Source organism: Panthera tigris, chromosome A3 (genome assembly GCF_018350195.1).
Source record: "Panthera tigris isolate Pti1 chromosome A3, P.tigris_Pti1_mat1.1, whole genome shotgun sequence".
Lineage (NCBI taxonomy): Eukaryota > Metazoa > Chordata > Mammalia > Carnivora > Felidae > Panthera > Panthera tigris.
The window spans coordinates 99,459,030-99,476,968 of record NC_056662.1 but is presented as its reverse complement, the minus strand read 5'-3'; the positions used below and the strand labels follow the sequence as shown (position 1 = coordinate 99,476,968).

Sequence of the window (17,939 nt, the reverse complement as noted above, 5' to 3'; positions counted from 1 at the left end):
GGCTTCCTGCAGTAACAGCACCATAGGAAGACAGAGAATTCAGGTGAGCTCGGCCCAGGACTGCCGCCCCCCTCAGACCCCAGCAGCTCTAGGCCCTGGGCACCCTGACCAAGGGCATGCTGGGAGGAGGGCCTGGTGCCAGGCGGCCACGGAGCAGAGGCTAGAGAGGCAGGGATCAGACCTCACGCCCAGGCACCAAGGCCCTGGCCCAAGCCTGGCCAGGAGGGGCTCTTGCGAGAAGGACAGTTGACCCTGTAGTGTCCCACTCCCCTGTACATCATTATCCTGCCCCCCCTGCCTTCTGTGTGGAGAACAGCGCCCACGGCTCCTAGACCCACAGGAAGGGTTCTGCCTGCCAAGCTTCCTGGGTCCCAGTCTGACGGGGCTCGTGCACAGGGCTGTGTGACGAAGGTTAGGAAAAGAAAGCACTTGAAGTCTTGGCACATTCCACTTGGACGTACCTTCTCCCACAATCCAGTGGAGAAGGATAAAGCTGAGTCCCAGGGCTGAGGGTGGGCCCTGCAGCGCCAGGGAGATGAGCAGGATCAGGGAACAAAGCAGAGGGAGGGAGGGAGGGGAAGCAGGGCTTCTTGGTAGTAACACATCCCTTGTTCAGCAGGTGCTCAGGGCCAGGCATGGAGCTAAGCTCCTCCACCCCTCAGCTCCTTTAAAGGGCTTCGATAACTTACAAGGGGCGATTATGATCCATCCCACTAAACAGAAAAGAAAACTGAGGCTCAGAAAGCATTAAGGGCTTGGCCAAGCCATGCTCTAGGAATTGGGAGATCTGGGGCATATCAGTCTAGCCCAGACCACCATGCAACCAATCTCACAAAATTCGTCCCTGGACACACATGGAGGGGCCAAAGGGGAAAGATTCCTACCTGCTCTGGGAACAAATTTCCTTTGACAATGGGACGGAAATCACGCACCCTCCTCTTCCTACTTTCACACTCACAGAGCTTCATGATTTCAAGGGATTCTCTGAAGTCAGTCCCAGATACCAGGGGGACCACAGATCCCCTGCTGAGAAGCTCTGGCCCAACCAGGGATCAACCCCTTCCTCAGTGTCACCCTTAGCCCTACAAGCCCACTCATACCCTTGGCCGCCCTGCAAATGGCTCCCCAAATCACAAGCCTCACCCGTGTGATATCATTTCCCAAGGCTTTTCTCAGAGCTTGGATTGTCACCTTACAAATCTTGCATTTGATAGCCAGCTGGTCACCCTGTCAGAAAACAATGCATCCTGGGATGGTGTCTCAGACACCCCAACAGTCCTTGGCAGGGACCCAGGAGGAGCTCTCTGGTGTCTCCTAGGCCAGCAGGATCATCGAGGATCTTTCTGTGCTTTCAGGCCTGAAGCAGGCTGGCTGGTCCCTGCCCACCTTCCTGCTAGTCTTGGTAGGGCTGACACACCCCAGACCCTGCCCCACACCCACAGCACCTCACCCAGAGCAGCCCCTGACCCTGTTCTCTACTCTGGTCAGAACCCGGGGGACCCTCCTGGGGAGAGCTCAGCCAGACCCAGGTAGCCCCCCGACCTCTGCCACGGGCACAATGGTGCACAAAACCAGCATCTTCAGCCCACAGCCCTGCCTCCCCACCCCTCTGCCCAGCGAGATGTGCAGCCCTGCCTGCTGCTCCCGGGGAGGAGACAATGTGTGAGGGGGTGGTTATGGGAAGTGAGCAGGGAACCAGCCACCAACCTGGGGGGACTCCAGGACCAAGCTCTCTAAGAACTGCTTTTCCTGACCCAAGTCAGCGGTCATCAAGTCATTGTCCTCAGGGTTCAAACCAGAAAAGGTCAGCCCTGGGGAAGAAACACCATCAGCACCCCTTCACAAGTGGAAGGAGACAGATCTCCTGGCTGGTGGGAGCCCAGGAGGTAGCTAGAAAACAGGCCAGGAGCAGGGATCTGTGAGGAATCCAGGAGGCCTGTCCTTGCGCTCTGCCCTGGAGCTGCTCTGACCCAGTCTCTGTGCAACAGACATGCTCTCAATTCTTTCTGGAAAACAGGAGAAGATTATCTGCCCCCCACCCCCGCCCCCCACCAACATCATCCATGAAGCTCTTTTCTGTCTTTGTCTCTGTTTTTCTGTTTTCTCTCTCCTCTCTCTCCCCCCCCCCCCATCTCTGTCTCACACACACACACACACACGGATTTGGAGCTGCTCTAAGAGAACACTACCCTCATCTCCTTTCAGAGGTCGTTCTTTCTCTCTTGCCTTCCCCCAGGAGTTCAAATCTGGTGGCCCAGCCCAACCCAGTCTCCAGACTGTCCCTACCCTCTGCTAAGAAGTAGCTGCCAGGATGTGCATGGGGGAATGTCCTTACCCGGGGTGGCCAGGAGCACTGAGGCAAGGAGCAGGAGGGCCCAGGAGGTCATGGTGGGGCAGCTGCTGAAGCACTCTTCACACCCCGCTTTATGTGGCTGGCCACCTCGCAATCTGACCTTGCCGGGTCCTGCTCCTCTTATAGGCCATGTCCCCGTGTCACTGGCTTTACCACAAACACAGACACCAGTTTGTGGAGAAGTGGGGGGAGGAGTTCTTCCTCAGAGACTCCACACTGTCTTCCACCTCCCCGGCCACACACACACACACCCACACACTGTTAGAGCTTTCCCAGTGAGTGAGGGGTGCTGGAGGGCAGCAGCTACCATGATGCCCCCCACCCCCTGCCCTCAGATGAGGTAATGAACAGAGCAATCCCTGCACCTGAAGGCTCAGGTAGGGCCCTTGGCCCTGGAGCTTCCCACCCCTCCCCCTTCCCTCCCCTCCTCTCCCAGGGGTCTATGCTGGTGTCCCTCCACCAGCCACCTCCTGTATCCCTGCTCTCCCCCAACCATCTCAGCCAATGGAGCACCACCAGATTCCTCCAGATTTAGAGACAGGTCCCTCAGTGTAGATGCAGACAGCTCCTCCCAGCCCTGCTCTCGGGCTTGGTGATCCCCGGGCATGGGCACCACAGACACCCTGGGTCCCCAGCCCCTCACCAGCCTCCTGGCCACCATCACGGAGGCAGGCTTTTCCCTCAGAGCCAGGTCCAGCCCAGCCGTCCCTCACCTGGTCCATAGGGAAAGACGGCCCTTGAGAAGGAAGTGAGCCACGGACAGGGATCTAGTCCCAACTCCTGGGTCTTTCCCCTCATCTGTGCCATGAAGGTCACTGGCCTCATCTGCAATGAAAATACAAGCTGCGCAGGTCACATCCACTATCAGATAGAAAATAAGTCATTGTTTAGTCTAAGTGTGTCCCAGAGATTGCATGGAATACACTCACACTGAAATGTGTTTGCTGTTTACCTGACACTCACATTACACTGGGCATCCCACCTTTTGTCTGGCAACCTTCCCCCACCTCCTTCGCGGCTCAGAGGAGGAAACTGGGTGCGGAGAGCAGGGGCCCTGACCTCAGCCTCGGGGTCGCCTGGGGTCCTGCTTGGACTAGAAACTTCCCCCACCTCCAGCTGCTGAGACGGCAGAGGCACGCAGCCAGGACGAGCTGGCAAGGCCCCCTCAGCACCTCCCAGCCCCCCGTCCCCCTTCAGTATCTGCTGGGACCCCTCCACACCTTCCACCTGCCCGGGAATCCCATCATGGGCTAGTGCTGAGCCTCAGCCTGGCCTTTTTCTCTGAAATACTCTACTTCCTGAGCCCATTCAGAGCCCTGCTCTCCGCTCAGCTTCTGCCTAGAAGGAAAGAGGGTGGAGTCCAGGCAAGCAGGCCTCCGACAAGCTGGGGGCACCTTGAGCTACATACTCCACCTCCTGGAGCCTCATTTCCCTTACCTGTGAAATGGGTGTAGTGTCATCTGTTCACAGGGCCCCAGTGACGTGTGTGTGTGTGGGTGAGGGAGCTTTACAGCCTGCGATGTGCCAGGTAGGCTGGGTCAGCATTCCCCAACGTGGCTTCTGTGAGACCTCCTCCCATGGGAGGTGAGCAGGTGCTGTCGAGGGGAGTAGAGGGGTTCCTGCTCTCAAGAGTGAATGCTAGTCTAGGAAGGTGCAACAGGCTTCCCTCCCAAGGGATTTCTCAGCACCCTTAACACGCCAGCGTCTCTTGTGGATCCCACAATTTCTCCGGGTTTCCTAACATCATTGGCCACAAAACCTTTTGCTCAAGGAGCTTTGGAAGGATTGAGAGGGAGTAGCTGACCTGGTCGTCTTCTCAGGGTGTGTGACCAGGCGGATTGCCAGCTTAGCAGCCAGTTAGAGCCTGGGGGTCAGCTGTCATGGAGAATAAAAACAGACAGACAGGCCCCTCCACAGACAGACTGAGGCCCTCCTCATTGTCATTCCTTTTTGCTTCTAGGTGGGCAGAGTGGAGGGTGGGGAAGGCAGGCTTGCTGTACCCCATGATGGATCAGACTGGCTTGAGAAAGTTGGGGCTCCTGAATCCTTTCTGCCTCTTCTCTTTGAGCCCAGGAGGACAAATACACCCACCATCTCACCACACACACGCTCGCTCACATCACACTCCTTACACACTCACAGTGACTCACACCCACACACTCTGCAAAGCACTCACACACTAAGTCACAGAGCACACACACACATTCATTGACCCTAGATACACACATTTACATATACGCACACACTGACACACTCTGAAGAACTCATAAATGCTCACACTGGCATACTTGTGGGCACTCACGTGCAGGCGTGCGCACACACACACACACACACACACACACACACACACAGTGTCTTCATTCCTGTCCATTGTGGAAGCCACAGAATGCCAGATTAAGGAGCATGGAATTTCAGCATTTTAAGTTCTTTTGTCCACTGCTTCTATTTTTATTGAAAAATATTTTGATCAGATAAGAGAAAACAAATACAACCTAGAATTCATCAGGCAGATGTAATGACCCTGTTGAAGATTCACAGGAATATCCATTCACACTTTAAAATGCATATACTTCAGAATGAGTTTATGTTTATAATTATATACCAAAAAGGCTACTTTTAAGCAACCTTTTTAGTTTAACAAAATATCATGAATATGGTTCCACATCAGTCTATGTAGATTTCCTTCCTCATTTCCACAGGTTTCTTACTGTTCTACTTTAGGGATGAGCTATAACTGGAGTCCTTTGATTTTGGCCTCGTGCGTCCACCACGATGCTTTCACAATGCTTTCTGGCAGAGCAGAAATTGGGAAAAGCCCTCTGATGGCTGGCGCAAGAGTCTATGTGAGTGATAGGACGCCTTCTTCGGATAAGGTCTTCAGAGAAGATCTCAAGATGGCTGCCATAGGTCCTCCATCCCAGATGGGAAAATAGAAAGAATGAAGCAGGAAGGGGTGGTCCCAGAACCCATTAGCCTCCATCTCATGCATGGGTCTCAGAGCTACCCCCAGCTGCAAAGGCCTTTAAGGAAGAAAGCCTTTTGTTGGACTTTCATTGTCACTTCGAACAAAATTGGGATTCTGCCAGGAAGGAGGGCAAGCAACAGGAATCAGTAGGCAGTAGCAGTATGGGCTACAGGAGGACTTCTTGCTAAAAGGCATTTTGAAGGAAGACTTGATAGGATATACAGGAAATAGAGGAGACAGAAGGCCAAAGTCTTACAATATTTCAGGCCTAGGAGGCTGAGGGCTGGTTGGGAAGCAGGAAAAGCAGGAAAAGGAGCTTGTTTGTGAAAAGGTAAGTTTGAAGTGTTGCACTGTGTGCAGCTACAGTGGCCCACGCAAGGGCAGGTTCGCTTCTGCCGACAGCATCCCCCCCACCATGCCTAGGACAGCCCTCAGACCAAATGATCAAATGATGTTAGACTGGTTCACCTCAGGTATGGAAACCAGGACTCAGAGGGCCAATGAATTGCCCCAAGGGCACATAGCCTAACAGGATAAGGCTGGGGATGAGAACCTAGGTCTGGCCGACTCCACAGTCCAAGTTTTCCCCCATCTCACACTGTCCCTATCTAGGTGTCCAGTGTGGAGCTGCTACCCCTCTCACAGCCAGCCCAGGCGTTGCTTCCCGGCTGTCAGCAGGCTTCCTGTTCTCTAACCGCATGTACAGACCTCGGTCTAATGTGTGAAGACCACATTAATGAAGGGGAAAAGCCTCTGGAGGGTGGCTCATTTCTATCTTTGTTGTGGGTATTTGGTAAGACCAGATAGTCCAGTAAGTTCTTGCCTGGGGAGTTGAGGGATACAGGATGAGGTTCAGTAGTCACAAGCTTCCACCCAAGTCTCTGGAGTCCCAGTGAAGAGCACCTAGACATGTCCTATTTTCTTCCTACTCATGGGGTTCCCTGGATTGGCCCATTGCAAGTCAAGCCCAGACCCTTCAGGATTTCCTGTGTGAATGTCATTGCTTTGTGTATCCTCTGTAAGAAATCTTAGCTTTCTCCAAGACCATGAAGGTATCCTCTTGATTTCTTCTAGGTTTTATAGTTGTTTCTCTTTTTTTTTAATATTTTTTAATGTTTATTTATTTTTGAGAGAGACAGAGACAGAATGTGAGTGGTTAGGGGCAGAGAGAGAGAGGGAGACACAGAATCTGAAGCAGGCTCCAGGCTCCGAGCTGTCAGCACAGAGCCCGACGCGGGGCTCGAACCCACAAGCTGTGAGCTCACAGGTCACACCCCCTCTCTGCCCCAACCCCACTACCTCTCTCTCTCTCTCTCTCTCTCTTGCAAAAGAAAAAAGATGCTCAACATCACAAATCATCAAGGAAATACAAATCAAATGGCTAGAATCAAAAAGACAAGAAATAACAAGTGTTGCTGAGGGTGTGGAGAAAAGGGAGTCTTCACCCACTGTTGGCAGGCTTGTAAATTGGTGCAGCCACTTTGGAAACGATATGGAGGTTCTTCAAAAAATTACAAATGGAAATACCATATGATCCAGTAATTCTTTTACTTGGTATGTACTCAAAGAAAACAAAAATACTATTCAAAAAGATACATGCACCCCTATGTTTACTGCAGCATTATTTACGATAGCCAAGATATGGAAGCAACCCAAGTGTCCACGGATAGACGAGTGGATGAAGAAGGTGTAGTATATACACACAGTGGAATTTGACTCAGCCAAAAACACAATGAGATCTTGCCATTTGCAACAACGTCGAATAGACCTATGGGTGTCGTGCCAAGTGAAGTAAAACAGAGAAAGACAAATACCATATGAGCTCACTTATATGTGGAATCTTAAAAGCAAAACAAATAAAAGGCAGAACCAGATCTATAAAAACAGGGAACAAACTGATTGTTGCCTGAGGGGAGCATCTTGAGGAGATGGACACAATGGAAAAAGGGGAGTGGGAGACACAGTAATGGACCGAATCAGTCACAGGCACAAAACAGTCACAGGAATATACGTACAGCGTATGGAATATAGTCAATGGTATTGCAATAACATCGCATGGTGATGGCTGGTAGTTTCCCCTGTGGTGACATACAGACTGTCAAATCTCTATGTTGTACACCTGAAACTAATGTAATACTGTGTGTCAACTATGTCGTTGTTGGGGGGGGGGGATAATTAATTAATTAATTAATTAATCAATTGAAAAATGAAATTACACAGCAGATATTTTAATTACTGTAATAATTTATATACCAAAAGTATACATAAAGCATACCTTATATACTAAATATATATGAACTACTAAAGACAATACTTAACTTTAGAAATTAAATCAACAAGTAAAATATCACATTGTAATTCTCATTTTAATTTTGTTAGAATGAAACATTGACATGAAGAACGTTTACGCCTTTCTAGTCACTTTTCCAACCGTGAGCATAGCATGGCCTTTTGTTCTTCCAAGTCATCTTTTGTGTCTCTCAAAAGTGTGCTGGGAAGAATCTTAGGCACAGGAACCAAGCTCCAGCAGTGCGGCTGCCAAGGTGACCACAGGACATTTCCTCAGCATCTCCCAGGCGCAGCCACGGGACAGATCTGCCTTACCAGGAAGGTTGAGCTGCGAGGAATCATTCCTCCTCCCACACTGTGCCAGGACCCTGAGCTTATTCATGGGGCATGTGGCCACAACAAAATGAATGCAGGGAACCAGAAGTTCATGAAAGGCAGTAAAAAGGAAATGAAATCAGAAGACCATCACAGAAAGACCCAGCAGAGAAAGCACAGGAGAGAAAACAGGGAAGCAGGGTTTGAGTGTGTGTATTTCAGCAGACCGCCTGAAATTTAACTACACACGACTGCTTTCACTTTATAGAATGGCTCTGTTCACTGGACCGAACCAGCGCCTCCATGTTAACTGTGCTCTACTTGGTTATACTTGGGGAAACAGCACTAAATGTCCTCACAGTTGGAATGAGAATAAAAACGCCCTTCCGAATGTTATGGACTACGTGCACATTTCACTAGCATTCATCCATCTTTGACTTTCAGTGACCACTTCCACTGTGTTCTATTTCAGGGATGTGTAATTTTAGGCCTCAGGCTCTGGAGACCTCTGTACTCCAATTATTTACATCTGCCTATTTACTCCAGTGATTCCCTTTACCGCCAGCTTTTTGCATTATCCAGCTTTCCTGATAGTTTGTGCAGATTAGCACCTGCATTTCTCTAAAATCACCAACTCTCCACTCAGGTGTCAAAACCTATTTTTATTTCTTTACTGTAATTTCATTTTTTCTTTACGATAATTTTAATTTGGATTTTGGTCCTTGCTGATGTTTTGAGAGATCCAGCAACTGATCAAAGCCTGAGGCACAGAAGCTTTCTTCTTTCACGGTCCTCTCTACGTGAGCATTCAGGATTACTGCCGTCATTTTCCACGGTGATGATTCTATGTTTGGTTTCTGGAACCTCTGGTCAGAAGTTATGACCTCAATACAGGCTGCTGGGGTGACTTCCTCTGTGAGTGAGACTATCCTATATTTTCCCTTTTCATCCCATCCAATTATAATGTGAGCTCTAGAAAATACTCTTCTCCAAACTGATCCTGTGTTCTCTTGGTACCTGCTTACCAACTCTGCTACTTCAAGCAATCATCCTTTTACTTAAAGTACACACTCCAGTGTATTTTGGGAAGACCAATCCCTGGTTGTACTTTGCCAATAGTTTTCTCGTTGCTACAGTTTTAAGAGACATCAAAATACTTGAGGTTGCATTTGTCAACTGGAAATGCTGCTTTGTTTCACTTACAGTTCATGATCAATAATAATATATGAATGATTTGGGGACACTGGGAAGTCCAATTGGTTAAGCGTCCGACTTCGGCTCAGGTCATGATCTCCTGGTTCGTGGGTTCGAACACCATGTCCGGCTCTGTGCTGACAGTTCAGAGCCTGGAGTCTGCTTCAGATTCTGTGTCTCCCTCTCTCTCTTGCCCCTCCCCACTCTCACTCTGTGTCTCTCTCTCTCTCTCTCTCAAAATCTAAACATTTAAAAATTTTTAATAATTTGTGAATGACTTAACAAATTAGTTTTACCCTTAACACTGATCAAAACTTACAACTACAATAAGAATCCTTTTTAAAATGGGAAAGAATGATGAGCTGGGACGTATAAAAAAGAACTGAACTGAAGGTTTCCCCCCTAAACTTTATACTTTTTCATAATGTATCTTTTGGGGATATAATTCTATTTATTACATAATGTTTTCTTTTACAAATAAAATAACTCTAGGAAATGTGTTTACACTTGTTTGGGAACACTGTATATTACCAATATCACTTTGATTCAATCAGTGAAATGAGTTAACATTTGGCCATACTGATATTTGTGTTACCCAACGAAGTACTCTGTGCAAGCTTTCTGTAAACATGAGATTCACTGTTAACTCTAAATACAAACTTAAGTAAACATTTTTATCAAATAATAATAATAATAAAAAGGAACTCCAAGCAGTAGCTCACCGCTCAAAATATAAACAAGAGAGAAGAAAGCAAGAACAAAGACCTTTGGGTGGCTACCCAAAGTCTACCTTTGGGTGGTTAGACTCACCCTTCGTGTTTCCCTCCTTCTTGCTGGAGAGGTTGAAAAGTTGCACTCACATTTCTCAGAACTCATTGCACCTTGGGTCTGGAGGAAATCAGGATCTACAGACAGATGCAACCCTGTGGGGTGTGGGAGGCTGACCCCAAGGGCCGCCTCTCCGTCTCTTTCTGACTGTTTTGGCTGGTAAGCAATGTCCTGGAAATGTGAGGTTTGGGAGAAGGAGGCCTACCAGTACCCAAAGGCTTCTTAAGTTGGGCTTTGCAATCCCCAGACGGCAGCTTTGGATGTGTGTCCTTGAACTCCGAACTCAGGGGCAACCTCAGAGACACCTATTGCTCTAGGCCTATTCCTTGAGGCCCAATCCAGAACCAGCTCCTTCAGTCCTACTTAGAGTTTGTAAGGACGTAATTCCTTCTTTCAAGTCCCTTCCTCTTGAGAGCCCTGGTGTTGTCCTGTTTTCTGCACTGAGCCCTGCCTGAGACAGCTTTCATTATCCCTGTAATCCTCCTGTAAAAGAAGTGGCAGTGGACTAACATACTCTACCAGAGATGAGCATCTCCGTCACTGCACTGTGTCCTCTATATATTCAGGGTACCCTGGGAGTGTGGTGGGCACTCATGCATGTGCACACATACACACATGCACATGCGTTTGTTCCTTCTGTTAACCCGATGATTTAACCTGCCAGGGTTGTGGTCAGCAGGATGCAGTCGTACCTTTGAAGAGTAGATCATGGTCAAGGTGACTCAGATTATGCTGGGAGGCTGAATGCCAGTTTTTCCCATCACTCCCCATGTCCAAGTGGAGTTGGGTCAATAATGCAGCTTCTTTGGGCAGGGCTCCTGGGTGGCTTATTTGGTTAAGCGTCCAACTTCGCCTCAGGTCATAATCTCACAGTTTGTGAGTTCGAGCCCTGTGTCAGGCTCAGTGCTGACTGCTCAGAGCCTGGAGCCTGCTTCAGATTCTGTGTCTCCCTCTCTCTGCTCCTCCCCTGCTCACACTCTGTCTGTCTCTCTCTCTCTCTCTCTCTCAAAAATAAATAAAGACATTAAAAAAAATTTTTTTTAATGCAGCCTCTCAGTGTCCTTTATGAGTTTCTCTTCATTTTGTTTCCAGAAGCCCCTGACCCATACAATGTTGTCTCCAAGGGCCCCCTCATGCAACATGGTGAGAAATCACTTCAATTGCCCTCGTCAGCCCATGGCTATATCAATTTTCTCTTGTCGCTGTAGCAATTACCATAAACATACTAGCTTAACACAACACCCGTTTAGGGCCTGACCGTTCCTTCTTCTGAAATCTGGGTGGACTCAACCTGTTCCTCTGCTCTGGGTCTCTCAAGGTCAAATCAAGGTGTTAGCTGCTCAGGCTCTTATCTGGGAAGAATCTACTTCCAAGGTCATTCAGGTTGTTGGCAGAATTCAGTTTCCTGGGCTTGTAGGACTGAAGTTCCCATTTGCTTACCATCTGTCAGCTGAGGGTCGTTCTCAGCTCCTAGAGGCTGCTGGCATTCCCTGGCTCATGACCCCCTCTGTCTTCAATGCCAGCAATAGAGGATCAAGTCCTTCTCTGCTTTGCATCTCTGCAAGTACCATCTTTCTGTGTACCACTGAACACACACATACTCACAAATGCCCACAGCCATCCTTCTGGCTCTTTCTTCTACTCTGCTTGGATCCCCATGCTACCACCTGCCACTGGAGAGCTCTTTCTCCCTTCTCTGTTCTATCATCAACGAGTTTCTGATTTAAAATTTTTCACTTCTATTTATGAACAGCATGAGGAAAATCTTTAAATTTTTTAGTTACAAAAAGCACAAGGAAATCAGATATAATCATTCCCCACCACCATACCCCACTATTCCATAGCCTCTTCCTCAGGGGAAACTACTGTTAAAACTTTCTTTTATCTTTCCATACAAGCATAGTACACATACATTGTTCCATTCTTAGTTATGGAACGGAAAACATATTCAGGAATGTGCACAAAACAAAATGGGCAGCTCAATTGTTTCCTTTGAAGGAAACATCTCTGTAACCACCACTCTGGCCAAGAACCCTGCCAGCACCCCAGAAGTCCCTTCCATCTCTTCCCTTATGGCAATGCTACCCTGACCTTAATGGTACTCATGACCTTGCTTGACTCTGTAGTAATCATCTGAGCACATGCTCTTAAACACTATAGTCCTATTTTCTCTAGTATTGTAATGTACGTAAATAGAATGAGACATAATGCATTCTCTTGTGTCTGACATCTGATCAGCATTAATGTGTAAGAGATTCATGCATGGTATTGTGTGTGTGAGGAGTTTGTTCGTTTCTATTGCCAGGCACTATTCCACTGTGCAAATATTCCATAATTTATCTACTGTCCTGTTGATAGATATTTTGAGTTATTATCAATTTTGACCTTCCGGTACATACTAATTACCTTTCTTTCTCCAACTTTGAGATATAGTTAAAGTACACTCACCTGCATACATTTATTGTATACAACTTTGTCAGTTTTGTTACATCTCTGCACCTATCAATCCGTTGAGACAGTCAAGAAGGTGGACATGTCCATCACTTCCTTGTGTCTTTTTGGATGGATGGATGGATGATGGATGGATGGATGGATGGATGGATGGATGGATGGAGTTGATCTGGAAGGAAGTGACTGAAGGAAATCTGAATGATACATGGGTTGGATGCATGGATGGATGGATGACTGGAAGCAGCTCCACATGGTATAGGTTCCTCTAATATTTTGGATGCATTTCTCTGGAACTACATGTTCCAGACATACTTTATGTATCAACTGATTCTAAAAGCCCTTTCCAATGCTTGGGCAGCCTCCTGACCCTGGAAGCCTGACTGTTGGTTAGAAATGACCAGCATACCTGCTTTGTGTTTTGGATAGAAGCTCCTGAATGCACCACTCTGATCAACTAGGCATTGCAGATGGGGAGGGCTGATTCTTGAACCTCTCTGGTGTTCCTGATCAAAACTGAGCTCACACTCCAGGCCACATGGTCCCCACCACCTGAGTGATAACTCAGAGTGTGACACAGAGGAGAGATCGAGGGTTTCTCATAGAGTTAGCAAACCTCATCGGAACTGCCCCTGACCAATTTCTCAAGTTCCCAGGCCACAAGAGGGGCCCAGCTTCACCCAGGCCTCTTTTCTCAGATTTTAATTCTTTTATCTCCTTTTCTGCCTCATGTCCATCTTCTATTCATAACTTCACAAACTTCTCATAATCTCCCATCCCAGCATCACCCCTACATGGGCCCTATCCTTTGAGAAGCTCCAAAGTCACTGGCAACTTGCATCTCTGGCTTTTAGGATTGGTGAGACCTTGGCTCCAGAGGCCTTCAAAGTGGGCTTCTTATACCCCTTCTGAGTCCACCTCTCCCCCCCTCACCACCCTCACCTACCAGCTCCATCCCAGAATCACTGACATGACTCTGGCTTCCCCTATGGCCTCACTTGGATATTGGCTTTTGTCAGTATATACCTGCTACCTGAATCTTGCCTCGTCCACTGCTCTGTTACAGTGCCTGACCCACTCTTTCTAGGAAAGCAACCTGACAGCGAAGAGCTGTCACAAAAGACAGATGCTCAATGGGGACAAGAGGAGGGGAGATGGACTCCAGTGGGGGGAACTCACAGACCCCCTTGGAGGATACGGGATTTAATCTGCATAGAAAAGATGGAAAGATTTGACTGACTTCCTTCTTCTCTTGCTTTCTCCCTTCTTCCTTCTTCCCTTCATTCTGTCTTTGGTTTAGATTATTTGGGCTGCACCCAAGAAATATCTCACTAGAAATTGTATGAGCAGTCAAAAAGCATTCAGAATTACTTAATTCTGTCAGGTCAGGACTCCGAACTGTTTCTCTGGGCTTCTCCTGTCTCTCCTTCCTTGGGACAGTATGGTGGCTATCACTCCAACATCATATCTTTGCATGGGCATGTCCACAGGGAGAAAGAAGCATTTTGTTCCCAACTGTCTCTTAACCAGGAAGGACACATTGCTCAGAAATACACCCACGTTTGCAGCCCCCGGAGGACTTCTGCTGGACCAGAATGTGAACACATGTTTACCCCAAAGTAATTACTGGTAAAGGGGATGGGCTTAACCTAATCATGGAGCAGAGACTAGGGCAGAGACTCAGCTCTCCTAATACCCAGAAACTGTGTTCTTCCCAAAAGCCTCTATAAGAGACCGTTTTTAGGCAAACAGGCTTGAAAGATGGAATGAATGTATAAAGGGCCCACAGTGACCACCTGGCTGAATACAGAGAGGCCCACGGGGCAACCCACCTCAAAATATCCATAGGCCCCACTGAACAATGGGCTACTTACAACCAGGCGCAGTTACCAAATAACAGAAAATTCCAAATATTGCCATCCCTCCTCACCTTCCCTTTTTAAAAAAAGCCTCCTTCCACTACCTCCTTGCAGGCAGCCTCTCCTCTGCTGTCCTGCACGCCACTCGCATGCAGTACATTCGATAAACTTCTGTCTCCTTTGTTCTGCCTCTGGTGAATTCTTTCACCTCCCTTGCCACCAGCTTGCACTCACTCGTTGCCCCACATTTGGGGGGTGCCAATTCTATAGAGAGACACCCCATTTAGACACCACAGCCTCTACCTGTATCAGACCCTTTGGTCACAGAAAACAAAAACACGCACAGCAACGCTGACCAGTAACCATGAGGCCCTATACATGGCAGATGTTAATTCGGATTTGCAAGCGTAGGCAAAGGCTGTTGGTGTAGGAGAGGGAGATGGATGGGCTGAGTATGGTGGGCAACTGTGTGCTTTCTGAGAGCTCCCTTGCAAATTACCAAACTGAATGAATTAAAACAAAAGAAATGTATCCCCACATGGGGCAAAGGCTAAAAGGCCAGCCATCACCACACACTGAGCCCCATATTCTGCAGTCACTATTTGCAAGGAGCCTCAGTTGCCTCCTCCATCGAATGAGAACAAAACAAGCCCCATACCAGCCCAGCGTGCTCCTTCCCAGGCCTTTGCAGGAGATGCTCCTTCTGCCCAGAGTGCTTCTCCGATCCCAACACCCATCTGACCAGCCCAACTCCTAGGCTTCCTGAAGTCTCTGCCCAGTGGTCCCGCCACCACCACCACCAACCCCCCCCCACCCCGCCCCGCCAAGAGAGCCTCCCCTCTCTTCCTGGGCCTAGTGGCTACCCCTACTCTAATCACTGCTCTGTGGCCCCCAAGGCACTTGAAGTCCACAAGGACAGTGACCACTGTGCTTCCAACTCCCAGACCATTAACCAGTATTTGGTCAAATGAATCAATCAGTGAGAATTCTGTTATAAACTCCAAGCTTCCCTGCCCTCCCTCCCTCCCCAGGGAAATTCCTTCATTGGAAAGAACTTAGAAGAAAGAAGCAATGCTATAGGAGAGGCTCCCATGAGGCTTCCCAAGGTGTCATTTCCAGGCATTCCCTGGGTTTTACCCCTAAACCATAAACTGCATGGGAATAAATCAAGTCCAGATGGGGATGGGGATGGTGAGGGACAACAGTCTTAAGCCCCTAGTGAGCAGCCCAGAGCCTGTGGTGAGCAGCGATGTCACATAGACGCAGCCCAGAGCCACAGAAGAGTGACAAGGAAGTGGGCTCTCGCCTGCACCTCCACACGGACACCCCAGAGATTTGGTCATAGAACCTGTAACAGCACATATCTGCTGCCCGTGTCAGCCCCCAGTTCTTTCTAGCCCAGACTCCTCACGTTTTCCACAGACAGAGAATCAAGCCTGGCAACTACACTGCACTAAAAATGAATTCATTTACTGGGGAGCCTGGGTGGCTCAGTCAGTTCAGCATCCAACTCTTCATTTTGGCTCAGGTCACGATCTCACAGTTCATGGGATCAACCCCTGCCTCAGGGCCTGCTTGGGATTCTCGCTCTCCCTCTCTCTCTGACCATCCCCTGCTCATGTGCACGCATACTCTCTCTCTCTTTCAAAATAAGTAAGTAAACTTTAAAAAAAAAAAAAAAGAAATCATTTACAAAAGAAAAGGAAAGAAAAAAGAAAAACAAACTTTGCTCCACCCCAGCTGGCTTTCTCCCTCTCTATCTCTCTCTCTCTTCCTCCTATCATCAATTTTTCAGAATTGTTGTAAAATATACATAGATGAAATTTACCATTTTTACCGCTTTTAGGTACATCATTCAGTGGCAGGTAAGTGCAGGGACAACTTTGTGAAGAACTGTTTTGCACAGTCTGCTTTTCCAGCAACTGTACCTCTTCACATTCCTGCCAGTAACACACTGGCGTCCCAGTTCTGCACATCCTCACCAACATTTGTCCTTTCTGGCTTTTTAAGAACAGCCACCCTAGAGGGTGTGAAGGGAGGCTTCATTTGCTGCAGGCCACTGCGCCTTGAGTAGTTGAGTCCCCTCTCTGCAATGCACCATTAATTTGAGTCTTTACACCTTTGCTGTCCCACCAGCAGCTGACACAGCTCTGATCTCCCAATTCAAACTCCAGTGGACTCCACCGGAGCCTGTGCATTGATTCTCTTTGGGGCAGGTGTCTAGCTGGCTCTGGCCAGGGATGGAGTGAGATGATCCACGGGCCTTCTGCTTCCAGGAGGGTGCCGAAGCCACTTTCTTGCTGGGGGCAGGCAAGAACAGACTGGTGGGCACAATGGGGACCCAGACCAGTATAGACAGAGTGAGAGGCAGGAGGCAGGAGTGAAAACAGAGTGATCACCAGGAAGTGGCCTTCAGAAATGTCAATTGTCTACACACCAAGAGGGGAGCCATCTCTTATCAACAAACTCAAGTTCATGAGGGTCCCAGATCCTGGATGGCTAACAGTGTTTGGAGTTTTTTGTTTTTTTGTTTCGTTTTGTTTTGTTTTTTTTTTTTTTTTCCAGAATTTGGGCCAGGAGGCAGTGGACAGATCTGTGCAGGCTGCATCCACACCCCATGAAAAGCCAAACTTTAATCAGATATGGTGGTGACAGTGGTGTCGGAGCAAAGGGACCCAGGTACCATCCTGGGGACCATGAGGCAGGGCACCCGCACTGCTGCCTGCTTCCCCCCGCCACCTCGCCACCTGGGCCAGGGTCTCTGCAATGGTTGGCTTTCTGGGTTTTCTCTAATTTATGCTTTTGGATGACAATTCTCAGCAGTGGGGAGAATCCAACCCCTCTTGGAGGATTCGATGGAAGCCACAGACCTGCTATCTACAAAACATACAGTTTTGTATTCACTTGGGTAGATGTGAGACCATGCTGTGTGTCCAACGCCATTCCCCTTTCCCTTGGGCAAAGAAGAACAGTGCACCTGCCAGCCTGCGGTGTGGTTAAAAGGAACCTCTGACTGAGTTCTGGACAATGAGCTGACAGCAGAAATGATGGGCACCCCTCCCAGGCCCAGCCCCCACACTGTCCTCATATCTTCCAGTCTTCCTCTCCTTGCCCTGCCGGCCAGAGGTAGAGGATCCCAGGGAAGACTTCCAGCCCTGCAGACAGGAAGACAGACAGAGGGAGGAGCCTGGGCTCCCGAATGACCTTGGGAAGCAGAGCCTCCCCACCCAAGACAACCTGCGCTGCCCAGGGACTTAAGTGAGAAACCACCATGGATGCTACTGGCCTTGAGGGCTCCTTGTTAGAGCTGTGAGACTCCCCTGAGTAGTGTCCCCTGGAGGCAGCCATCCGCAAAGCCCGCTTTGCTGCTCACTCAGTCCTGATTGCATCTGGCTTGGCTCCTTTGTTCCACACCTAGTAAACTACTAGCACATTCCAGTCCCACCTTCCTGGAGTGTACCCACGTCACCCTGTTCCCAATCTTTCATCACCCATTGACACACGCTCCCTGATGGCAACTGTGTTTCTCATACTGGCAGGGGCTTGAGGCCCACAGAAACCACACAAATGGCTGGGGGACCCCCAGCGTGTCACATGACCATCCTGTGCACAGTGGCACTAACTCCCGCCCCACTGGCACCATGAGTATCAGGGCGCTTCTTGGAACACAGATGCCAGGAGCCTCCAC

General features: G+C 48.8%; 1 protein-coding gene across 3 annotated transcripts; it reads right to left on the bottom strand.

Moving 5' to 3' along the window:
- Positions 1–334: 334 nt before the first annotated feature.
- On the bottom strand, positions 335–2,993 carry LOC122237369 (antimicrobial peptide NK-lysin-like). Of its 3 annotated transcripts, XM_042981881.1 has the most exons (4): positions 2,336–2,993; positions 1,708–1,811; positions 1,144–1,227; positions 335–713 (listed from the first exon to the last, which is right to left on the bottom strand). In XM_042981881.1, the coding sequence occupies exons 1-4, from the start codon at positions 2,385–2,387 to the stop codon at positions 699–701; spliced, it is 255 nt and encodes an 84-aa protein (XP_042837815.1). In that variant the 5' UTR covers positions 2,388–2,993; the 3' UTR covers positions 335–698. The 3 variants fall into 3 exon arrangements, 1 of the variants encoding a protein (XP_042837815.1); XR_006215850.1 differs by lacking the exons at positions 335–713; positions 1,144–1,227 and having other exon boundaries at positions 1,710–1,811; positions 2,287–2,993; XR_006215849.1 differs by lacking the exons at positions 335–713; positions 1,144–1,227 and having other exon boundaries at positions 1,710–2,006.
- Between the last annotated feature and the right edge of the window lie 14,946 nt (positions 2,994–17,939).

What these genes read in the sequence shown, in the direction of transcription:
- LOC122237369 (XM_042981881.1), bottom strand. Translation starts at nt 2,387, where the DNA reads ATGACCTCCTGGGCCCTCCTGCTCCTTGCCTCAGTGCTCCTGGCCACC. An exon ending in AGTGCTCCTGGCCACCCCGG is followed by an intron (nt 1,812 to 2,335) that starts GTAAGGACATTC and finishes TTTCTTCCCCAG; the next exon opens with GGCTGACCTTTTCTGGTTTG. An exon ending in TGGTCCTGGAGTCCCCCCAG is followed by an intron (nt 1,228 to 1,707) that starts GTTGGTGGCTGG and finishes GTTTTCTGACAG; the next exon opens with GGTGACCAGCTGGCTATCAA.